This window comes from Lycorma delicatula, chromosome 10, assembly GCF_047948215.1.
Source record: "Lycorma delicatula isolate Av1 chromosome 10, ASM4794821v1, whole genome shotgun sequence".
In the NCBI taxonomy this organism is placed as follows: Eukaryota; Metazoa; Arthropoda; class Insecta; order Hemiptera; family Fulgoridae; genus Lycorma; species Lycorma delicatula.
Window position 1 is genome coordinate 23,405,367 of NC_134464.1, and position 26,958 is coordinate 23,432,324.

The 26,958-nt window shown below is 31.9% G+C and overlaps 2 protein-coding genes across 3 annotated transcripts in view; one reads left to right on the forward strand and one right to left on the reverse strand.

Annotated features, from left to right (window-relative positions):
• The window catches only part of LOC142331494 (galactose-specific lectin nattectin-like), a 95,134-nt gene extending 78,137 nt beyond the window's left edge, over positions 1-16,997 (reverse strand). Inside the window, exon 1 of the mRNA XM_075377441.1 lies at positions 16,607-16,997. Within this exon, the coding sequence (XP_075233556.1) occupies positions 16,607-16,715 (109 nt within the window). The 5' untranslated portion in view covers positions 16,716-16,997. The remainder of the gene's footprint in view (positions 1-16,606) is intronic.
• Positions 1-26,958, forward strand: part of barc (RRM1_TatSF1_like and RRM2_TatSF1_like domain-containing protein barc) — a 181,421-nt gene that overhangs the window by 109,609 nt on the left and 44,854 nt on the right. The gene's annotated exons all lie outside the window — the stretch shown is intronic.

Consider the following 26,958-nt stretch of genomic DNA (forward strand, 5'->3'; position numbering starts at 1 on the left):
GTGGAGGAATGAAACCTCAAAACGGAAATCACAAACTTTATTTCAAATTTCACGGGTTGTAATTTTACAAACTCTGCCATCTTCAATAAACGTATACTTATAACCTTTGAATCACAAGAAATGCAAATCTTTTACATCGGTATGAAGTAGTTTCTAGGAAGTCTAGTCTCCATTCGATATTTCACGGAAGTACAAGTATGCATATGCACATGTGAGTGTACGGATATTTTCGTGTATCAATATATTCTCGTAATACCGTCTTGATAATCGTTCCTTTAAGTGGGTTGTTGTAGAGAAATCAAAATATTTAAGAACAGTAAATATTTAAAATTCTTTATAATAATTTTATGAATATTTTTTGCCGGTTTTAATAATAAATAACGGCAAAAACCCAAAGCGTTCTACTTTAAAATAAATAAAATTTTATCAAACTTGTAGGAACTATTTTTTGAAAATTCGGCTGTCAGTATTATCTATTAATTTTAATTCTGTAAGCGTTTGTTAAAATTGCCGGACAATGATAAAGATGCACCTTGCTAATCGAGCTGTTTGTTTGCCGATGTGTTTGGAAACTTAATTATTCGCTTCATAATAATTAAAAACTCATATCGGTCTTATTTTATTACGCTGTAAGTACTGAATTGTTTTGATTAAGCGTCTACTTCCGTTCATTTTCTTTCTCTGTTCAGTACATCATTAAATTTTCTCTGAGCTCTTCCATGTTCACATTTCAATCGCATCTAAGCTTTCTATTTGTTGCTAAGCTTTTTTTTTTGTTTTTAATACCAGATGGCATCGAGATAGGGTAAACGTTTTGCATCCAGAGTTATTATACCTTTATGACATTCTTATAGTCTAGAGATATTTCAAGAAAATTATTTAGAAAACTTATACATAATTAATATTTTTCTATACCGGGAGTATTATATCCGCTATGTTCTATTTATTTTCTTTTATCTCGTTTTTTGGGGTTTACAATGATACTTTTATTTAAAATTTGAGTTTTTGAAGTCGGCGCAAAATGTAAGAGTCTGTTTTTTTGTAATTGTGTTCTATTTGGTGCCGACTACTTGAACGATTGAAAAAGTATAATTTTTGAGAAATTCAGCCGTGAAATTTTCAAAATCGTAGTGGTAACTGACGTACAAAAGTGACGATTACACTTTTGCGTTCGGCTTAGGACCATTTTCGTACTGTACTTATTTATTTTTATTTTTTTGGTGAATTAATGAGTTAGTATGTCACGAATAATGCATTTTTTCGTCTACAGCAGAGATAAGATTTTATGAATATTTTGATCTCAAATTTCGATTTTTATCGTGGTTAAAGTAGATTAATTCTTTTTTCTTCGTTATTTATGCGGCGGCCGTCCGCTGTGTACTGCAATTAGAAGTTTTTTCGCGCAAATTCAATTACGGCAACAATAATTCCGTTTTTTTATTGTTATATAGATACATTCTTTTCAATACTACAAATAAGGTGGTATTATATTGCTGTAGTCGTCTGTTGCGGCCTCAAATCAAAATAAAACTTTTACCTTCTCTCTACATCTCATTAAAATTATTCTAATTTTATTTTTACCTGTAATTTTTTGTGCATTAATAATAATAATTATAATATATTGAAGGCCGATGCTTTAAATTTTCTGAACGATCGACCCTTCATCAATCAATGTCAGCAGAGTACAACGTTAATCTCAAATGCATCAATGAAGCCATACAATTTTTATATTGTAATTTTCATTATTAATAATAATATTAGGACAGTATTACCTTTGGCTGTATGCAGGTGGTGTGTTTAAAAAGCATATATAATAAAACAATAAAGGGCACTTACGCTTTATTTATCAGTTATTCTAATCATAGCCATAAAACATTTTTTTTTTTAATTCCACATGAATAAAATATAATTATTTGTAGGAAGCGATTAAAATAGATTACTTTGTATTTTTTATTGTCACGTGATGTGTAAATAATAATTCATCCGATCCGATAAAACTTTTGCTACGGCTTTTTTAGTTGGTTATCTCAGCATCTAAGTTTAAATCCATCTTTGTAATTTTAATTCTTAAATAGTTTGCAATTCCTTTATTACCGATTTACTTCGATAGTCGAGGTTAAACTGACGTACAACCGAAGAGTAATAAGAGTTAAGACGGTCTGCGGTGATGCGGTTCTGTCTAGCTTGTAAAAGGCTACGAACGTCGAACGGTATCATCTGTCGAGTTTGACGTGCACTTCAGCAGCAGTTCGTGATCGAAATTAGAAATTAGAGCGGTCTTGTTCGTTTATTAATTGTATCGATATTACACAACTTGTCGGGGTGTTAACACGACAAATTCCATTGGCAAAAGAATAATCGTGTATATTACTGTTGCAAACCGATCGTCTAAAATGTAATAAACTACAGTTGTTAATTTCAGTTTATTTTATAAGTAAATAAACCAACAGATTTTCAGGGTATATTAATCATTCAACAAGATAGCCCGGTTTAAATGTCTTAAATGTTGGGAGTTAAATGAATATATATTTCGATACTTTATTCTCTCTTCGACCTCCAAAAATCGGAGTTTGTACTATATATACAATTCGTGTTGCCGGTAAACAGTTTTTCATAATCGTAATCGCATTATTACTTTCCCGTTTAGATAGTTCTATAGAGAGCTATAGCTCTGGAAGTGAAAGTATTGTAATCGGTCCAATTTGGGCATATGCGGTTTTCATCTTTGGGATCTTGACGTTTTGACGTCTAAGGAATCCAAAAATCCAAAAAACCGGATGGAAATTTTCTGAATGTTACTGTTCGTACGTACGTGTCTGTGTTCGGTGTTAGCCTCTAAATCACCTTATATCACCAGAACTACTGATCCGATTTTTATCAAACATGGTCAGATTACTTCTATATATGGGTATTGCCATTCAGTTTTCAACTTAAAAGATCAAGGAGGTGCGGCTATAGAGCGAGGTCACCCTTAGTATCTCGAAATTTCCCCAAATTAAGGTCATATGTTTCTTAGGCGCATTTGTTGACGATTAAAAAATAACAATATTTGCAAAAAGTTATTTTTGAAAATTGCACCCCCAACCAAAAAATGCTTTAAACTTGAGGCTAAGAGGGCTTACTGCGTCAATAATAACCTCTGTCACCCGAAGGAGCGCTAGTGTCGCAGTCTGCCATCTTGCAATTTCACTTTATCCCTGTAGGAATGTCCCTTTTCCTTCGTCCTTTTGGACCGGGAAATTTGAAATTCCACAGGGTTGCCAACCAAATATTTTTACATTAAATTTGAATTATTTATTTAGTTTAATTAAGTTAATATTTGAAAGGTCGGTATCATTGACGTACAACTGTTGTAGTCGACTGCTATGTTGGGACGTCACAGGTGAGCGGTAGAATTAAATAAATGAATAATATGTAAATTGTAAAAGAGTAACTCGGTCTGGCTGGGTCTCGAACTCGATCGTCCGGTTGATTCGGTATTTGGTGCGTTAAGCCCCGCGTCTACACCAGTCTGCCGACCGTACAAGCGAAATTGTTCTATGTAAATTATGAAATTACATTAGCTTAGTTAGTGCCGACCTTCGCCGCTAGTACCGCCTCACCCGCGCGAATTAAATACGATATGCGCAGACGTGCTTTAGTTAGAATCGTCGAATTAAACGAAAAAATATTATATTTAAATAAAATGATAAATATTTTAAAGTAAGTTGTGTGTATAAGCCGTGCGTCAGAAACAACGCACAGTTGTAGGACTTTTCCGTCACACGGTTAAAGCCGCGTTCTGGGAAAGTCCTACAACTGTGTTGTCAGCTTTTTATCTTTGCTGATGATTTTCTTAATAAATAATTCGCTTCATAATAAGATTAAAAAAAATCGAAGTCGATCTTATTTTATTTACTTATCTTTTCCTGTTATCCTTTGCAATTTAATTTCATTACTTTTTATTTATTATTTTTTTCAACAAAACTTATTTCAAAAAACTAAAGAAACTTATTTTTTATCCTAATTCGACCTAACAGCCGTGCAAATTGTTAACTGATAATCTTTTTTTTTTACAATTGTAAAGCAACTGAAGTATAATTTATGCTCATCAGTGTTGCTTTCTCTGAAAGTAATAATGTCATTCCCGGAAGTGAACGTAGTGAAGGTGTAACTTGTAAGTCTGCTTATATCCGTACTTCGATAAGCTTGGCGTGTAAATTTGGGACAGTACACGTTCGGTTCGGTGAAGAAACCGACTGGAAACCGCTTTTCGTTAGTTTTCGGTAAATGTTTGTTAACTTTTGCACGGTTATACCGACTTCAGTCGTGTCCTTTATCTCGCATCGAGTAACCTGTGATTTTTTTAATGGTAATTGGCATATATTCATAACTAATTTATTTTGATTGTATTCGCCCGCTCCGGCGTTTGTTAGATCATCAGTTTTCCCATTTGGCCATTTTCTAAGCTTTTTACAACTGTCGTTTTAAAAGTTAATGTTACTTTTATTTGTTTTGATTCTGATAAGCCTAGTAGGAAACTACAGTTGTTAATTACCACCGTATTACCGTATGTTTGTAAATAAAAATGTACTTAAATATCTCGCGGCAGAGCGTTTGATGTTCAGTAATTTTCTCAACAAAATTATTAGTCGGCGGCTTGCCTTACGCGAGCAGCCACCCACAAAATTATGAAATGATATAAAACGATTGATTCAGTACTTTCATCTCCGCAGCCATTAATATAAAAATTATTAATATTTTTTTCCAAATACGACTATTAATGTGTATTTTTAACTACCATACTCTTTTTTTTTTTTATTCACCGTGTAAAAATAAAGGTAGGCCTAGAAATTTTATTTAATTTTTATAAATTTTGAAAAATATTTGTAATCGGATAAGATTAGGTCTAAAAATCGCTAACATTTAGGGAGGGCAATGGTGTAAGCATATTAATTAGATAGCTGATAAGTTGAATCAAAAAAAAGGAGTAGGCGTAATGGAGTTAAAGGTCGGTTACTTTTCTGCAGTTCATTTAACAAAATCTGATGTGGGCATCACATGACTTCCTTGTACGCCTATTAAATTACATATACACATTCTTTTACAATCATAGGTTAATAAATCAATATATTTAAATAAAAAAATAAAAAAAAAGTTAAAAAAAGGAGATGAATTCGGATTCGAACCGATGGACCCCTTTCCTTTCTAAGATCCAAATATTTCATTAATTAAAATTTAATTTGGCTATAACTCTGGAACCGATGAAAATAAGTATCACATGATATATTGTTAGAAAGCTTTCAATCAGGGCGTATTACTGCAGTTAAGAAAAAGTCCAAAATCCAATTTTTTTTGGGGGGCTTTTTTGGACATTTTTGGTTCAGTTGATTGCAATCAAAAGGGGAGGTGCACAATTAGATGTTACAACAGTCCTAAATCCTAAATTTCAACATCCTGCGGCTAATCGTTTTGAGTTATGCGAGATACATATGTACGTACGTACGTACATACATACATACATACAGACGTCACGTCGAAACTAGTCAAAATGGTTATTTCCGTTGAAATCTGAAAACCTACATTTTTCACGATCACAATACTTCCTTTACTTCGTAAAAGGAAGTAAAAATTTTCGTTTACGAAGTAAAATTGTGCAGTCGAATAGAAAAGTGGTCGGGAAATATAAGGCTATCCACAATTTTTTTTTTATTGTTACTATAAACCTATTTATTAAGTTTGTATAAACTCGTAGATAAATACATAACGCAAGTTCAATTATAGGTGCCACAAACAATATTTTTCTTTGAAATGCTAAAGAGAGCTGCTTTAAAACAGGTTCGGCCTTAATAAAAAAACTTCTCTCGCTCGCCCCTGGAACTGCAAAAAAATATCCGCCTGAAATATTCTCACCGATTTATAAATTACTGACTAGTCGATAAAGTTTTATCGATTACTAATTATATTTTTATATCGTATAACTACTTTTATTAGAAAGGATTTTATAAGATAATTATAATTTACTTTGTCATTCGTTAAGTTTCACAAATTTGTATTCAGTTTATTCACGGTTTTATTAAATCTGTAAACATTATAAATCAGACTACGAATACATCCGTATAATTTAGAAAATGAGATTCAGTTAAAGCCAAATAAAAATACAGGGAAATGAAAAGGAGAGAGAGGAGGAGAGAGATAGGACAGGTGGACTGCTCGATGTCGAAGGGTCACGGTCGGTTTTGTCTAGACCCTAATTGTGTATCCCGTGCTTCTGTGATAAATTATGCGTGTTCGGGCGTTCGTTATCAATGGACTTTGTAATAACGCAATACGTTTCTTTTGTTTTGTTTTTTAAAGGTTGCTTATTTAGCTTTTATTATTGTTTTGACGAAGTATCGTGTGTAGGCAGAATTGTTGTCGCTCCTGGCCGGTTATGACACGAAGGCGAATACTGTATAGCCGTGTCGTAAGCATAATTTGTGGAACTACCAAACCCGCAACCGTTATTAACGCTACTGCTTATGGTAGTGACTACACTACCTTTACCTAAATTCTTGTGTCGGGATTTATTTTAATTTACGTACGACAATATTAAATAACATATTTAATTTTTCTCGTTTATTAAAAAGTTAATTTGAGAGTGCTGCAGTCGTATCGATTTAGGACGCATTGTTTTACCGTTCGTTGACAGATATGCTTATTATCATGCGGGTAATTCTACGCGAACGATATGTCTTCAATATTATACAAATGTATTTTACTACACGGTAAATCGCCTGTTCCATTACAGTGCTGAGCGACCGTATTTGTATAGTTGTAAACCATCTGAAATGAGATTTCGATGCACATCGAAAACGATAGGTATTTTCAGGAATAATATTGTTCAATGCCAGGCTTATTAAGGAAAGTGAGAAGTGTAATGGATAAAAGTGATTTACGTACTTAAAATATCAGTATTCCAAGCCGACGCTGCTGATATTGGTTCCTTGAGCGATGGATAACTTTAATCGTGTCATCGCATAGAATGGTCGTGCAGTGAGTGTCGTTAATACAGAGTAGGCAACTCTTGATTTTAAACCCATCGGGTTGGTCTATTGGGTAACGCGTCTTCCCAAATCAGCTGATTTGGAAAGTCGAGAGTTACAGCGTTCAAGTCCTAGTAAAGCCAGTTATTTTTACACAGATTTGAATACTAGATCGTGGATACCGGTGTTCTTTGGTGGTTGGGTTTCAATTAACCACACATCTCAGGAACGGTCGAACTGAGAATGTACAAGACTACACTTCATTTACACTCATACATATCATCCTCATTCATCCTCTGAAGAATTATCGAAACGGTTGTTACCGGAGGCTAAACAGGAAAAAAAAGAGAGGCAACTCTTGATTAGTGCCGTTTGTATCTTTAAATGTTTCAAAGCCAAAAGGAAAACTGAGACTGTAAATTTAAACCGTCGTTTTTGGTCAACGGGTTTTAGACATGAGGCAAAAACCGTTTAAAAATATTATTGTTGTCATCCGTTCAGTCGTGTCCGACCCGTGGCGATTCTGAAGACAAGTTTCCTCCATCCGTTTCTGTCATTGGCTGTTTTTTTCAGTTGTGTCATGGCCATGCCTGTGTCAGCTTTGATGATATCAATCCAACGTGTCCTTGGAGGGCCAGGTCTCTTTTTGCCGCTGGTCATGCCAAGCATCATTAACTTTTCTAATAAATTTAACCGCACGACGATTTGACGAAAGCTTGAGCCGAATTAGTTTGCCTTCAAGGGACGTGGCTGGTTTTACCCGTTCCAAAACTGTCCTGTTGGTAATCTTGCCTGACCGTGATATCCGCAGCATTCTTCTCCAGCACCATAGTTCGAAAGCATCAATCCTTCTTCTAACTTCCCTTTTCAGGGTCCAAATTTCACATCCATACATGGTTATAGGGAAGATGATGGCATGGATTTGCCGGCACTTAGTGCCAAAGCTAGTATCTTTATTTTTCCAGATTCGGTTCATGCTTAACATTCCCTTCCGGTTCAATGTTATTCGCGGTCTGATCTCTGGGCTGCACCCACCATTTCGAGTGATCATGGATCCAAGAAAGATGAAACCATCAATGCACTTGATGTGCTAATCATCAATCGTGATTTTGATGTTTTTACCAGTAGTAGTCATGATTTTGATCTTTTTGACATTGAAGCGTAGTCCCATTCCTCACCTTCCTCCTTCAATCTTGTTTAGATAATGTTGATTATCCTCCCACCAGTAAATCGGATTGACTTGAATGCCATAATTTTATTTCAAATAACTTAATAAGTACTTACAATAATACTAGTTACGGGTGGATTTTCACTCTTGAAAATTAAATTAAAAAAAAAAAAAATTAAAAGTACGGGATCCCATTCAGACCCTTTTTTTCTGCGGCCTTAAAAGTTTATTTATGGGACTATTTGTTTAATAGACGACCCGATTTTCTTTAGATGGATGTTATTCAACACGGCTAAAAAATATTACAGCTTGCTAGAAAAAAAAAAGAAGAAATCCATGAGTATCGTGCAATGAATGATCTCTTCCCGGTAGGGTTTTCGAGATATGGGGCCAAGACTGTTTAAAATTAATATCGTTTATCCCTAAATCCGATAACTTAAAATATTGGAATTTCAAACATCGTATAAAGCTTCTACGGCCACTCTACAAAATGTTAAAGAGTAAAATTGGCGAGGAATACCCCTCTTCCATTTTAATTTTTTCCCCAAAAGTAATTTCATTAATGCCCAATACATAGAAATAGTTCCACAACGCGTACGTAGGCACATGTATTCTGAAAATTTATATTATTTTTTTTACTAAGAGGATTTTTTAACGTTGACATTTACAAAAACCTTAATAGTCAAAATTATGACCGATCGTTATATTTTCCCTTTATACCTATCCTGCTGCTGTAGCAATAGAATTGTAGCCGGGAAAATAAAAATACAGCAACAGTAGTTCGTGAGGACGGTTATAAAGATCAACGAACCTATTTTGAAGTAAATTTTTTAAATTGTAAAAGTTTATATTTTAAATTAATATTTGTAAACTATTCACTCAGTAAGGGAGGATAGTATTGTACCTGAAGATGTAAACAGCAGTAACCGATCGCTATTATAAAAATTTTAATTACAATTTTTTATTTGTAGTTATGGATTAAAAAATGTATGATTTTGTTCGCTGACCAATACTAATTTGTATAGTTTTTCCACCCAACCCCCCGGGCCGGATCCCTAACAAAGTAAAGCACGGCCCACGGGGTTGTCTACTCAAACGGGCTCCCCGTCTGCCGGCCATAACTCTAGTCCGACTGGTCAGCCCTCCGGTGAGATCTTTGTGATAATTAATTAATTTGTGATACTTAAGTAACTCTTAACACAACAATAATAATATAATTATTATTATATTAATAAATTTTGTAAATATGTTTTACAAAAACATATTTGAAGTTGTGTTAAGAGTTACACAACTTCAAACTGCTGCTGTTTTGCGGATTTATACGGCAATCTCTGATTTTTTTTTTCCATTTATAAAATAATAGTTCCTTTATTTTCCCGTTTTATTTTGTATATTAAATCGCCTTTAAAAAAGAATAATAATTAAATCCAGAGTTTCAATGATACTGAAATGTTATCAATTTATTTAAAATGAAATTAAATTCTCGTAATAATCGGGTAGAAATAGTAATGATTATAATAATAAAATTAAACACAGCATAGCATACAATTCTACACTGCTCTAATACGTGTGTTGCCGAATGAAAGAGAAACGCATAGTTTGGAGGTCGTAAATCTTGGAACAACATTTCGCTTTTTAAATCCTTCCACCGTCGGATTATGCACGTGCAAAAAACATATTTTTCTTTTAATTCGTTGGTGGCGAACAATTGATTTAGTTCTAACGTATTTACTACTTACAAAAGAAAAAAAGAAAAAAGAAATAACGACGACTGAGAATTTATTTTTTAGAAATAAATTTATAGAAGTCTTCCCTTCATTATAAGAACATTTAATAAAGGGTGGTTGCAGTCATGTAAAGGGACGTTTTTTTTTATTCACTGTTACACGATATCTTTGAAAAGTTTTATTATTTATCTTCTGATTACTTTTTCCGGTTACATTACGACCGAATTCGGTTAAAACGACTGAAGTACTTACATGTAATGTATCTTCCGATTTTTAATGTTATTGGATCATAAAGCCAATCTAATCGAAGTAATTATACTGGCCGATGAGTTTTTAATTTTAATAACGCTGAAAATGTAATTTCCTTCTTATTTTATTCCGTAATTATTTTATTGTCACTCCTCTAATTTAATTTCGTTACTGAAATTTTTGTTTGAAAAAATAAATATAAATAAAAACAACCAGTTTGATAAGTATACTTTTCTTTGACATGTGTATATATATATATATATATATATACGTCAAAGAACATGTATATATAAAAACATGTGTGTATATATATATATATATACGTCAAAGAAAAGTATACTTATCAAACCGGTTTTTTTTTTTTTTTACTTTCTCGGCGAATATAGCTAGAATAGCTATAATAAAAGGGAAAGTATGGTGATCATATAAAAAATGGAGTATCTGGTTTTTTTTTTTTTTTGCAAATCTTTACGTTTTAAGTCTCCGGAACCACCGTAAGGTATTACTTGAGAGGATGAATGAAGATGATATGTATGAATGTAAATGAAGTGTAGTTTTGTACACTCTCAGGACGACCATTCCTAGGCGTGTGGTTAATTGAAACCAACCAAAGAAGTCTAACCCACCGGGTTGGTCTAGTGGTGAACGCGTCTTCCCAAATCAGCTGATTTGGAAGTTGAGAGTTCCAGCGTTCAAGTCCTAGTAAAGCCAGTTATTTTTACACGGATTTGAATACTAGATCGTGGATACCGGTGTTCTGTGGTGGTTGGGTTTCAATTAACCACACGTCTCAGGAACGGTCGAACTGAGAATGTACAAGACTACACTTCATTTACACTCATACATATCATCCTCATTCATCCTCTGAAGAATTATCTAAACGGTAGTTACCGAAGGCTAAACAGGAAAAAGAAACCAAAGAAGTCTCGGCCTCTCATCTGGAGGTCCTTAATTTGAATTCCGGTCAGGCATGGCATTTTCATACACGCTACAAAACATTCATTTCATCTTCTGAAGTAATACCTAACGGTGGTCCCGGAGAACACCAAAAAACACCGGTGTCTACGTTCTAGTATTCAAATCCATATAAAAGTAACTGCCTTCACTAGGATTTGAACCTTAGAACTCTCGATTTCGAAACAGCAGATTTGCGATGACGAGTTCACCACTAGACCAGCCCAGTGGGTTACTGCTTTTGGCCCTTTATCTCGCTCAGGATTGACTGAATCGATTTTCTTCAAATATGGCTGAAATATTTCTTTATATAGGGCATACATAATTTTTTTTTAATTCGTTAGGGGGTGGATATCGCGAAAATACAAATTTCGATTTTCTTCAGAGATATTTTAGAGAAAACTATTCACAAAATAGAAAAAGTATTCGAATTAGAAAAACCTTTTTCAAAAAATTAACCCCCACCTTGTAAAACCAAAATATGGTTTTTTTTCTTTCGCTCTATCTTCCTTTCGTTTTAAATATTTTTCAAACATTTTTTGAATTTTTATACTTCATGTATAGAGCAATTAAGAAATGTCTATATCTTTTTAAAAAATGATAGACCTCGAATGTAAAATGCATTAAAGTTTTTTGAAAATGTTCTACTAAAGTAGAACATTTATTGTTCTATATAGCCTTTATTGAGGGGGTGTCAGATTTAGAGAAAAATTTACTAAAGTAAATTTTTTAATCTAAATATTAATATTTTTATAAAAATTTCTTAAAATTTTTTCCTCACCTCTAAAAAGTTAATATTCTGTTTTTTTTTTTTTGTTTTTTTTTGGATCTTAACTCCGTGTAATTTTTATTATTAAAAAATTTGTATTTTTTTCATTACATTCATAAAATGTATACTTTTTATGTTATAAAAGTTATACTTTTATTAGGTAGCCGGGCTCGATTGAACGTGTAAAAAAATCTGAAAGTTTCCTTTTTTGATAACCGCTTAATAACTAATCTTCTTTCTTTCCTCTCGCCAAGTTTAGACTTTTTTAACCAACGTGTTTTTCTGAATTTCCGTCTTAACTATATCAGTAAAGAATGATTGTATAAAATTAAAAAAAAAAAAAAGTTTGCGGTATTGAAAAACAACATTATTACGTAGCAGATGAATTTATATTTTTGTAAATAAAACCGAAACTTCGCGCCGCTCAATAAATATTTAGCAATAAAATGATTTGCCGGAAAAATGATTTTTATGAGCTCCATTCAAACAGCAATTTATAATAACGGTTACTTTTTAATTGCATTATACATTTTCGTATTCGGCTAATTACGTTTTGTAAAAAATGTTTGTTTTAAGATATCGACGATTTTTTTTTGCCGATATTTGTAAAAATTATTTATTTAACGAACGTCAAAATTGGGCAATGACGTAGAAAAACTTAGTTATTAGGTGATTAATAGGTTATTACAATTTTTTTTTCAGCACGTAGATTAAGTCGTGTCCGATTAAAAATTTTTCATAGAAAGATTCATCGGATTTTTAAGGTAGATTTTTAATTAATAAACGGAAATTGCATAGTTAACATTGAGAGATAAAACAATCTTGAGGTTTTTTCTATCCGTTGCGAGTTTATAGGCGTCAAAATTATCGGAAATTTTAAAGCACTATTATTATTTTAGAATAATTACCGTTCTGTAAAAGAATCCGGTTAAAGTAATCGTAAACAAAAGAGGGTTGTTTTTTGATCGGCTATCTAAGATACATTTAAACGGTAGTATAATTTTGTTATTACTATTATTATTATTATTAATTGAATTTAATATTTTACAATCTGGTTAGACTATCTATTAAATAGTGGATCATTAAAATGAAACGATTAATCGGTACCACTTTACCTATGTTTTTTATGTTCACTGTAAGTTTAATCGGGCTACATTATAGAAGCCTGAAGACCTTAATGTGCCCTGTCGTCAAACAAAAATCTGCCAATCAGTTGGCGGAATGTGCTTTCTCTTTAAATGTGGGAAATTATTTTTCTCTTTTTTCTCTTAGCCATTAAAAATAGTTTGAAAAATTATGAATTTTTTTTAGTAAATTTGTGGCGTTTTTCTCGCTTTTGTGGGCAGTTAACGAACCGTGCATAATAATTTTCTGTTTAACATTTCCTAATCTAATAAATTCGATGTAAGAGAACATATATATTTATATATATATATATAGAAATATAATTGGGCATGGATCGGGTCCCATCTAATATTTTACCGGAATTACCCGTAAAAAATAAAGTACTTGCCTTTTACCCCGCTTCGCGTGATTTACCCGATTTTCTTCATTAAATTTTTCTAATGAAATTTAACGTGGAAATTTAAACCACGGCTATCGTAACTGCATCGGCGAATTTGTTATTATCATAATATACTATTCGTACATGAAATTCATGCGAGTAGTGACAGACTTTCAGTCGGTTAAATAGGTAGGAAAAAAATTATTTTACTTATACTTAAGCCCGTTACAAACTGTACCAGCGCCTTCCCACAGTCGCTTCCCGATCGGGTAGTAAGGATGTATTTTTACGCGACTGCGTAACTAGGGTAATGTGTTTGGCAGTCTAGTATGCGTATTCGTTTGCATGTATTAAAAATTATTTTTAAGCTATATAAAACATCAGCTATGAATCTGCTTCATAATTCAGTTTGAAAATGTTTACCTTTTTCGTGATTTATAAACAATTATATAATCTTTTTCTTACCAAATAATACTAAAAAAAAAATCTTTTTGTTTTATACACACATATATATATATATATGTAGACAATATTAGACATTAGACATATAGTTCAGATAATACGGAAATTTCATTATAGCATATTAAAATCATAATTAATGTTAAGTTTAAAATACAAAAACGTTTTTTGAAACTATTTGATATGAATAACGTACAGATTTACTTATAATGAAATCAATTTTGAAGAAAATAGACCTAAAAAATAGGCAACAGACGTATAATAAAATCCCTGTCACTTGAATTTTCTTTTTTGACTATTAATAAGTGAATTCAGCGTGCTATTATGTCTATGGCTCCTTACTATTATTTTTTTAATGTAAACAGACGCATACAACTGATTAATCTTTTAAACTCTGATGTACTTAGAGTAAAATCAGAAATCGTCAGTAATATCATCAACCTTTTGATTATAATTTAAATTAATTAAATTAATTTACACATATAATAAAATGTTAACTGCCGATCTCCGTGGCGAAGTGGTAGCGTCTCGGTCTTTCATCCGGAAGTCCCGGGTTCGAATCCCGGTTGGGCCCGGCATTTTTCATACTCTATAAATTTCCAATTGGGCTAATGACCATAGCAGTTGAATCCGTAATCACATTATTAAAAAAAATAATTATTACTAGAATTATTATTATTGATGCGTCGCTGTGCGCGCATCACATAAAAACTACCGGAAAGATTTTAATTAAAGTTTTCATATTTATACCTTACAAGCTTTGATCATTATCTCCAATTAAAATTACCATTATATTTCTAATGGGACGGGAGGGGGGGGTTTAAATATTATTCATTAAAGAAATGGATTTAATTATTTTACTTCATTATATTTCTGTTATCATGATAAAATGAAGTAAAATATATAATATTTTATTATTACAATTATTATTATTGAAGTTAGTTTAAATTAGCATATGTAGCGAACTTTTACGGGTTTTGATTGTTTATTTTGGCTTGTCGTTATTGGATTATCAGAGGTTAAAAAAGTTGCCTTCAAAAAAAAAAGGTGACCTTTCTTATTAATCAAAGTCCGCTAAAGGAATGAGAGTATCTCGGTCCTCTGAAACAAATGTGAAATGCGTGATTCTCGGTTAGCTGTTGACCGAGAGTGCTACGGCCAGATTAGAGTTGTATTTTTGTCTACAGCAGAAGCGTATCAGAGCTTCTGCGTCAAGAACGAGGAAAACGTTAAAGGAAAGATAGCTTTTCAGGGTTAATTTCTATTTATCAGTATTATTCTCATAACAATGAAGATAACGAACTCAATGGGAATCCAGGGGGCGGATCCCCTAGCTAAACGGGACCGTCTAGTTTTATAATAAGTTGGATTGAATTAAGTTAATCCAACTGTACTCCTTATACATTATGAATGTATTTACAGTAAAAATCTAACAAAAAATTACCAGAGAATGGCAGTCCCATAAAAAAAAAACTGTATATTTAAAATATAGCTTAAACAATACTGAAAAACATTATATATATATATATGTTGTGTGTGTGTGTGTGTGTGTGCGCGCGCGCGCGCGCGCTATTCCATAGTCGAAATTGTCATAAAAAATAAATATACCGTAACTATATATATATATATATATATATATAAAATGAAAAATCGATATATTTAGGTTACGCTTTCATGGGCGTAATATAAAAATCAAGTCATTGTTAATTCTTTGAAAAATTATAGTTTGGTACAGGCTCTGAGAAAAAAAACCCCAAAAAACAGATTTTATGACTGAAAAAATAGAAACAGCAAAATTATCATTGAAGAGATTGTTGGTTTACATAAAGATTTTTAATTACAATATTTTCGTGAAAATTTTATATTATTATTTAACCATGTAGTGATGCTTGCATTTTTAATAACCGAAAAATATCAAATATAGTTTAAAAAATGTAACCAAAATTTAAGTACTTTAATGATAAAATCGTATAATCATTAATTGTTTAATGTAATTTAATTCTATCAAAAATATAGTTAAGAAAAGCTTCAATAGTAAAAGACTAGTAGAAGACGGATGTATGCGAAAAGAAACAGTATATATATATATATATATATATGTTAGACATCATTTTGAGGAATAACCAGTGAATTATATCGGCTTTCAGTTAAAAAAAAAAAAAAAAAAGGTTTAATTTCGATGGATTTTGATTATGAGATGCAAATCTGTCCATTGACTTGCAGAAGATCGGCTATGTCCCTAAGTTTTCCTGGAGATCTCTGGTACCCACGCGTTAGATACTACAATCAAAATTAATTAGCTAATAGCATCGCTTATAAATAAATAACTCCAGTAGTAAATAAATGCACATCATTATGGCAATAAAGTAAATAACGATATATGTAGCTTATTATAATCTTATATTAAAATTCTCTTAATTCGTGATTAAAATTCTCGGAATAGTTACTATAAAAAATTGCTATTTATAAAAAGGCTTAAATAATTATTTAATAGGAAAATTATGTTTTTATTCTATTGAATCTTAATTAATTTTATCGGTTGTTCATTAAGGAATTAACAGGATTATATTTAACTTTTTGGAAAGACCTGCTTTGTAAGAAAGTGCAAGGTAACATCTTATATATTCATAAAGTGTATTTTTTGGGGTAAAGGGTAACACACATTCATACAACACACAGACACACTATTGCTTTGATGATGTAACGTACTGCGGTGCGCAGCGGCGCGCCGTTAAAAAAATAAAAATAAAAAATAAATTATTTATTACTGACCCTGGCTTGCCGTAAGTTTTAGATTGTTAACCATTAACAATAACACAACAGTATTTATACCTAACATGTCCATTGTTTTTAAGTATTTTTTCCTTAATCCTTGATTCATTCAAATAAAATCTCCCAGTTAAAGTAATTTTTTGCAATTACTTCAACGATCAGAATTTATTTTCAGTAAATTACAGTGTAATTTAAAAAATAATTCCACACGTATATTTATCCGATAAAAGAACCCTTGCCACTCGTAAATGTGCGCTTATGACGTTCTGTGTTTATAATGTTCACATCGTGCTGAATTTCGTATTACATGCATTTACTCGTTTACCGCGTTGAATTTCACTATGTTTACGGTAAGACGGCGAACCGGCGACTGATCTTGCATCTCGCCATACCGAACGCTAAACACGCCGCTGTCGTTCCTGTTTCTAACTTCTTTCTCCTTCTAACTAACGCCCTCTCACTCGTCTGTATGATCTGCGATTGCACGGCAACGTACAGTCTCCTGATATCTGTAATGCTGTTATGTACTATAATGTATATATGTATCGTTCCAGCGCCGTCTACGATTTTGTCTGGGCATACATCACCGGTTTCGTTATGTATTATTATTATTCTTGTAATAGCTGCCGCATTTTATACCCGCCGATTTTAATATACCGCCTCGGAATTGTGAATATTTTCATTTGGTTTACGTATTTTTGAATTTTTCTTGATACGTATCGTTTATCTTCTTGTGTTTCGATGTAATAAAAATATTTTATTATCCGTCTGTTTATTAACTTTTCATTTACGTACACGTTAAATAATTTCATGTTTATTTGTTTATTTACGCCTCGATAAATTCTGCCATCCAACCATCGGTGATAAAATAAATAAGTTTTAAAGACTCTCACGTTTCAAGGACACTAATATATATATATATATATATATATATATATATATATACGTACACCACATTTATATTTCTTTTTAACAACGATAAAGAATACGCTTTTTTGAATATTTAAGTTTATTATTTTTGTAATTCTGATAATTTTTAAGTGCGATAAATATTGACATATAACTTAACTTGTCAGTCTGTTCTCTAGTACTGAAAATTCATTGTCCAACTTCGATAGCGAAAAGGCAAAATATTGCTACATTTCATTTACATAGACAAGTTAATTTGTAGGCATGTTTAAAAAGGATTTTAGAATTTATATTACGTAACGACATACAACAAAAAAATTGTAATTTAAAAAAAAAATTTGGTTTGGAGATTTTTCATACGAGTAGATTTTTAAGTTTCTCCTAAAATGCAATAATTTTCATATTAGGCAACCTTTGGTATCAAATATAAATTAATAAAAAAATTGATGTGGACGTCACATGACTTCCTTGTACTCCTACTAAATTATATATGCACATTTTTAAAAGTACGTAATTTTATTTAACTAATAACTTCTGACTTTTTCATATATTTTTTATTTTTTTATTGTTATTATTAAATTATTATTTATTGTAAAATCTTTTTTTACAATCAGAGGTTAGTAATTATTAATTATTCAATGTATTTAAATTAAAAAAAATATATATTAAAAAGAAAGGAAATGTAGTCGAATTTGAACTAATGTGCCTTCCCCTTGTAAGATCCAAATATTTCATTAATTAAAATTTTATTTGGCTTTAATTCTGGAACTAATCAAAATAAGAACCTTTTATGATATATCGTTGAAAAGCTCTCAATGAGAGCTTATTACTGCAGCTAAGAAAGGTCCAAAATCCAAATTTCTGGATTTTAGACTTTTTTGGACACTTTTGGATTAGTTGATTGCAATCAAAAGGGGGCGGTGTAAAACTAGATGTTACAACAGTCCTAAATCCAAAATTTCAACATTCTACGGCTAATCGTTTTTGAGTTATTCAAGATACATACGTACGTACGTACGTACAGATGTCACGCTGAAACTAGTCAAAATGGATATTTCTGTTGAAATCTGAAAACAGAAATCTTTCGCGATTATAATATTTCCTTCAAGGAAGTAAAAATGTTTACATACATACATACAATGATGTTTTAATGCAAATAAAATGAATATTTATTAAAATTGTATTTTTTTTTAAACGCTCAAAAGCCAAAACTTGTTAAATAAATTTGATACATATCTACCGTTTAAGCGATAATCAGATAAACTCATAATAAACAGGAAAAAATAATAATAAACTTACTGGTAAATAAATTTAATTTATTTACCAGTCGGATACATAATCGGATGAAGTCTACTTAACAATTCATGTTCTAAATGATCATCGTTCATTACGGGATTGACTATAAAAAATCTCTTCTACAATTTTTCATAGCTTTTTCCGCGATCGTATTCTAGTTAACATCATCATTATTCCCGTAATCATTTAAATCGGTAACTGAATCCTGAGAATGGATTTTTAATATCAGTCATCGGCGCTTAATTTCTTTCGCATCAGGATTTCCTTCGAAGGTTTTTATGATTTTCTTGCAAATTATCTTTGTGACATCTTTTGATTTCACCGAACTCCTTTGACGCTTATAGGTAAACCGTTTATTTATTTTGAATCGCTTTTATTACTCGTACCATAGCCTTCTTGCATCTATTTCCTCTTCTCAAAGAGCATCTCCCTAAAGGAGGAAAGAAGTGTTGTTTAATTTCAATAAAAATAATTGAAAAAAAAATCTGACGTGTACACCTGATGACTTCCTTGTATTCCTACTAAATTACATATACTCATTTTTAAAAGTACATAAAATTTTATTTCACTGTTAACTTCTGATTTTTTTCATATTTTCTTTTTTTATTGTTATTATTTGTTGTAAATATTTTTACAATCAGATGTTAATAATTATTAATAAATGAATACATTTAAATAAAAAAAAAAAGATGAAGTCGGATTTGAACCGATGTACCTTCCCCTTGTAAGATCCAAATATTTAATTTGGCTATAATTCTGGAACCAATGGAAATAAGTACCACTTATGATATATTGTTGAAAAGCTCTCAATAAGGGTTTATTATTGCAATTAAGAAGTCCAAAATACAAAAATTTGGATTTTGGACGTTTTGGACACGTCTGGTCCAGTCGATTGCAACATAATGGGAGGTGCACAATTAGATGTTACAATAATCCTAAATCCAAAATTTCAACTTTCTACGGCTAATCGTTTTTGAGTTATTCAAGATACATACGTACGTACGTACAAACGTCACACCGAAACTAGTCAAAATGGATTCAGGGATGGTCAAAATGGATATTTCTGTTGAAATCAGAAAACCGAAATTTTTCGCCTTAATAAGTATAATACTTATTATAAGCAACGAGTAATACATCATACGCAAGTTTTTCATGTTATTTAATTGGTATTTTTTTATTATATATTATATTTTATTACTATATTTATTATTAAAACTGATAGCTAGTTAATCAAACGTTTGAAAAACGTATGCAAGCTACAAACAAGAGTGATTTAAAGTAAAAGCCTAACCCTTTTTTAAAATATACTGGAAATGTATTAATCACACTAGCATGTTTGTGTATGTAATTCTGAATAATTTTTCATTTAAAAAAATAAAAATTAATTCAGTTCGTTCGTTATACAATGTAAATAAAGTATAGGAATTCGTAAATAACTTTTCGACCATTAAACTTGGAAAAATGAAATTTAACAGATTTACTTACCTCGAAACGTTATTTTTTTAGGCAATAGACTGACATATCCGAAACACCCAGGAAGGTGAACACAAAAATTTTAATGGTAAAAAAAATTATCCGTCACAACCCCTACTCTTTTTGAGTAGGGGAGTACTCTGAAGAGTAGAGGTTGTGACCGATAATTTTAAAGGGCATTAAAAAATAACAGTTTTTAAAATTTCTGCCATTTATTGTTTTTACAGGTAAGAGTTATTACTCTTACTAGTTTACTCTTAAGTGAATGCTCAACAGTAAAAGACTAAAAACAAAAAAAAATGTAGCAAACGCTGGTACTTTAGAATATTTTTTTATGTATGAGACCAATACTTGGAGTGTATTGTTGGTGAGTTTGAAACTAGCAGTGAAAAACATTAAAAATTGCCGCTATTTTTACTTCCTTGTACGAAGTAAAGGAAGTATTGTGATCGGGGAAGGTTTCGGTTTTCAGATTTCAACGGAAATATCCATTTTGACCATCCTTGAATCCATTTTGACTGGTTTTCGGCGTGACGTCTGTACTTACGCACGTATGTATACTGCATAACCCAAAAACGATTAGCCGTAGCATGTTGAAATGTTGGATTTAGGACTGTTGTAACATCTAGTTGTGCACCTACCCTTTTGATTGCAATCGACTGAACCAAACGTTTCCAAAAAGCCCAAAACTTTTGATTTTGAACTTTTTTGTTAACTGCAGTAATAAGCCCTTACTGAGAGCCTATCAACAATGTATCTTAATGGTTCTTATTTTTATCGGTTCCAGAGTTATAACCAAATGAAAATTTAATTAATGAAATATTTGAATCTTACAAGGGCAAGGCACATCAGTTCTAATCTAACTTCATCTCGTTTTTTTTTACCTTTTTTTTTAATTTAAATGTATTGATTTATTAATAATAATTAACCTCTGATTGTAAAAAAGCAATTACAATAAATAATAATTCAATAATAACTATTAAAAAAAAAAAAAATTAAAAAATATCAGAAGTTAATGAAATAAAAGTTTATGTCTAGTTTACTAAGCATTTGTCACCGTTGGTATTAATACAATTATATAAATTAAATTTCCACTTACCAACAATTTAAAAAGTGTAAATCTTGGAACTGTTACTCTATTTTCACGGATGTTAATTTAAATTCAAATCAATAATCGTATTTAAAAGTAAACTGTTATGCTTGACATATCATTTGGTATGCACATCAAATTTTTGGTTAGAATTGTTGTAATCGAACTTCTTTACGTCAAAACTTTTCTAATGCTCTTTAAAATGATCTGTCACAACCTTAGTCTTTCTATTTTAAATTTTTTAGTTGCTCCCTCAAACTAAAGGTCGTGGTTTTCTACTGAAAAATTAGGTAGTTTCGAAGTAGGACAATTTTCTATATTTATTTTCTTAGTGTTGGCTGGTGAACAATCTTTTAAAAGGTATCGCTTTTACTCATTTTTTTTTTAACTGTTGAAAAGTTATATAAGGGTTTTCATTGTTTAAAAACTTTTTTTTATATAAATAATAAACTTATGTACCGTAATAAGTTTGAATTTGTTAAAATATGATTATGTGTAGAAGTACCTTTGTATAAAAAAAATTGTTTAAAATTAAAAGTGTTCCTAAAACTATGTGGGAAAATTGAATGAAATATTCAAATTTTGTTCTCTTACCGGAAGTACGGTGCGGTTTTTTCCTTTGATTACCGAACTGATTATCGATATGAATAAGAAACAGCGCTACGAGAAAAAATCAGCGCGTTCAAGAACTAATGAGCAAGTCTCTCTCACTCTGTCTCTCTGTATTTTTTAGTGACGTCGTTGTCTGGCTATAATTGAGAGTTTCTTTGAAACTGAAGATATGTGAGTGCGTGTGCTTTCTTTTTATCGGAAACTGCTAATATTCAGTTGATTTTATTTGTTCGTGTCAATAAAACATGCGACCGCCCGATTAAACCGGATTACTAGACCTGGACTCTTAAACAAAACCACTTATAAGATTTCTAAATGAGATACCTCATAGTAATATGTCAACTGAAACCTTAAGAATTTGCGCGAATTATTTTATTACGTTTAAGTTGAGAGAAATTCCGGGATGTTTAGAATTTCCAAAACTATTTCCTCGTTTTACTTTCGCGCTGCAAACTGTAATGTATCGGTTTACTAGAAATAACGTGTTTGTCGCTGAAAAACTACTGCTTGGTTTGTGTAATTTTTGTGGGTTTTGCAGAATTGATTTTCGTGATATATAGTCCGTCCTACGAATAATTATCTCTCTTCATACCTTCGTTACCGTAAACTAGGTTTACCGTTAAACCTCGGGTGGAAAGTAATATTTGTTGATTCAATTGCGACACAAGAATATTTGCACTTCTGTCTCACAACTGTGGAGTATACATAGCGGTGATCATGTCGGAACTTTGTTCATCGAATAAATTGTTTTTATTAAAAAACGATGATATTTTTGTCTGTAGCACATAATAAGATAATATGGTGTGGATTTTTTTTTCTTTATTCGATTTTGTTAGTTATTTGAATACGGTAAATTACGAAAAAAATAAATTTATGTTTTACGATCAACATCCTAATGAATCAGATTTTTTAACCGTAACGAAGTAAACATTTTGAATTTATTTTAAAATAATAATATTCTTTTTAACAATATTTTACAGATTAGAGTAAAATCAGTTATCAAATAACTGAAGGTAATTTCGAAATTTACACATCTAATTATGATAAAGCGCGTCAAGTTTCTTAGGTATAAGAGACATTAGTCTTTCTTTTTCGGCCAGAATCTGTGATGTATGGAGTGAAGGTGTCGCTTTGTAGATGTGCGGTTTCGGTGAACTCGGTTTGTCGATGCATCCGGTTCGTTTACGGCACTCGACATACATATAATGTAGAATAGCTGAATTACCCACAAGACCTGAAGCGTGCAACATTCTTGCATTGTTTTCCGTGAGAATTAAATAATTCTCTCGGAAAATTAAAAAAGAAGTAAATCATCCGTAATAATAACTCTTTGATGTAATATTTTGATGTCGGCTTGGAGAAGGCTAATTTTATACGAGTTAATTATAATTTATAGTAAAAATTCATTCGTTAAGGGTCCGATTAAATTTTCATTCGTCGATTAGAAACTAATCGATTCGAACTACCTTTGAAACCGATACCTATAAAAATATTAAAATTAAGATACTATTTAATAATTTTATCGTGTTGTCCAGGTTTTGTTCGATTGTTTGAAACGGATTACGTGAAGATTAATTGAGCGAGATGTTCTGCAGAAAGACCCGTTCTATTACGAGTGACATGTACGAATACAATATATATTATACCACAATTCCCTTAATTGAAAAGGAATCCTGGACCGATAGTTTTATTATTTGCTTTTATATTAGTGAGTGATAAAGATTAATATTTTATTATATTCTATTTATAAAAACGTTGAGGGTAGATTATTTTGCATCTGAAATCAAAATTAAAATTTGTTGTACATCGATTATAAAAATTTATGTTACCGCAAAAACGGCTAGAACCGATGGTATTCTTGTTGTCAGGAATTAGTCTTTCGATGAGAGCAACTTTATGTTGATTTTGCTGTGGAAAATTTAGCTATAAAATCAATCAGTATAAAATCAATATGCAATCATCGTGTCGAATTGTATGTAAGAAGAAGAGAATGTACAAGAATCGAAGCGACAAACTTATAAAACGAAATGGCTGCTTTCGACCGACCGCCAAGTCTGTTTTCTGTTTGACGGAAGGTGTAGTAGACGTAACTCGATGAGAATTGTGAGGAACGTTCGGAACGCCTGTAAGAAATATTATTTTTTGTGTATTATTTATCTGTTGTAATATTTTGTAAGTAATTTTATTTCAATAATTACTTCGTAAATCGTACGGAATTTTTCATAAGTTTTTAACAACAGTTAAAGTTTCGTATTCGTTGATGGAATTCGATTCGGATAACGAGATTTGAGTTAGGTGAAAAATCATTATAGTATATTTTTTGTGACACTCGGTCTGTAGCGCGCCCCTTACGTTCTCCGATGCAGAAGCGGTAGATTTTCGCTTCCTGGATGTTTTGTTCAGTTCACTATCGTAAATTCATACTGAATTAACTACCTCCGCGCTAATTCAGTTTCGTTTAGTCGAGTGGTAGCGTGTTAAATCACAGGATTATGATCCTTAAACATACTGGAGCTATCAACAGTCACGCCGGAAAATCGCATCTTTCTTCGGACGTTCTCATACTTAATATGATAATAATTTTTATCGTCCGATATTTTTATGCGAACGACTGTAACCGAAAATCATAATGTAACATCATACTGTGCGAGGAGCGACGGTTTTAGTCGTTGAATATATTTTGGTCATCGGCATTGAGAGATGACCTAGAAATGTTACCGAATTAACAGACTAATGATTCGTTATATTAAATATGACTTGGAACATTTCTCTTTCATTTTAATGAGTATGAATCACGATCCGCTCGGCTACCCGAAATTTAACAGATCTGCAAAGTTATCTTATAGTTGCGTATAGTGTAATATGTATATATATGCGTGTAAATGTGCGGTTAAAAGCTATATGGCCGTTATATTCGTTTATATCTGGTACAATTTTAAATAGCCGGTTATCGTGGCTGTTTAGTTTCATTTACATTTTGATGACCGCGTATTACGTTTCACTTGTGTCATTATTTAACTTTTTTATTATTTATTTATGTATCTTTTAATGGATCGTATTTATTTTTGTTTCTTTGATATTCATTTATATATTGTTCGTTGTAGTTAACCGTATTTATAAAAAGTTCTGGTTTAATGTTACATCTTTAATCTTTTTGGTTATATTGCGATTATGCTTTATGTAACAAATTATTCTTAAAATACTCTTGTACATCGTTGGTAATATTATTATTATAAATTCGCTACGATATAAATAGTTTTCGACCACCATTATGTCTTATCCGACATTCGAGAGAACGGATGTAACTATGTTGTTCTTTCAGCTGTCTGCTATTATAACTGAATACAGCAACTTATACACCCTATCGTTAACCATTGAGACGCTGTATTTAATGCATTATTTCAAGATTCTCCTCGACCCCCCCCCCCCCCAAAAAAAAAAAAATTCGATACATTCATTTGTTACTTTATACGGGTTTACGGCTGTGGCACGTTTAAAGCATCTGAGATCCGAAAAGAATTTGTCGCTTTCTCTGATAGTAATGATTTTCACTACATATTAAATCTCTGCAGTGAACGTGTTACTTCCTAAAGCTAACACGGCTTACATTTGGGGCTTGACATGGTGTTGTGCGACAGTATATTCGAGCAAGTGAAGAAGACGACGGAAACCCGCTTCATTTCTAACTGTTCATAAGCTTTCGTGGGATGCTTGTTATTCTTAGAAGCGTCTTGCTGTTCTGGCAAGCGACTACATCTCCTATCAGACTTCTTACTACTACGTTATGTTTGTGCCACTTCATGCACTCTCAAATAAAAATATGTAAATTCCTTACGGCCATCGGACAATGGAACCATATTGCGATCTTCTAATCCGTTTGATGCATCTTAGCCGTTAAGCCACAGATTTATGGAAGTTATTTTTAAAGCGTGAATTATCTGCATATATTAACAACAGTAATTGAATCTGGAATCTGACTCTGTAACATGTCTGTTAGGTTTTCGGTTAACTTTAAATTCTGTAGCGTATCAGATATTATTTTTCATCAGCATTTAACTGATCATGTCTATCTTAAATCCCGCCGATTGCGAGCAGGGATAAAAGATTCATTTTTTAAATGCGAAATTCACTCGGCCGGTCGAAACGCTCTGATTTTTTATTTGAAGTGAACGTAAAAGGTATGATGAACGAAACAAATTTACGGAAACGATGTCTTCGATTATTCATCGAAAGGAAAACGAACCTGCACGATAAAGCAAAATATGGACCTCCATCAGTCATCACCGAAAAAGATTTTGGTATCGGAAAGTCATTCGTTTGATTATTATGTCGGTGAGAAGAAACCACCATCGCAGGTAGGTACTACAAAACTTTTTAAAATTGTTATTTAAAACGCTATTAAGAACCGTAGGTTTGGCGTGCTGACCAAGGAGTAGCGTCTTTCCCACTGTAACGCTTGGCTTGTCCTCATGTCTCTTAAATCATGACAAAATAGTTACAAAAGTTTCGATAGATACTTTTGAAACTCTATCGAATCATCGATGCGGTCAGGATTTTCTTCTTTCATTTTTTCCTGTTTAGCCTCCGGTAATTACCGTTCACATAATACTTCAGAGGATGATATGTATGAGTGTAAGTGAAGTGTTCGACCGTTCCTTAGATGTGTGGTTAATTGAAACCCAACCACCAAAGAACACCGGTATCCACGATCAAGTATTCAAATCCGTGTAAAAATAATTGACTTGACTAGGACTTGAACGCTGGAACTCTCGACTTCCAAATCAGATGATTTAGGAAGACGCGTTCACCACTAGACTAACCCGGTGGGTTAAGCGGTCAGGATCTGGCGCCATCTAATCTTCATCATTTTTTTTAACTTGAATCATTGAGTGGTTTAATATCCCGAGCGATGAGTGTCCATCAAACTGTTGTCAACCGACTCAAGAAACAGGAAGCATAGCTCTTCACTGAT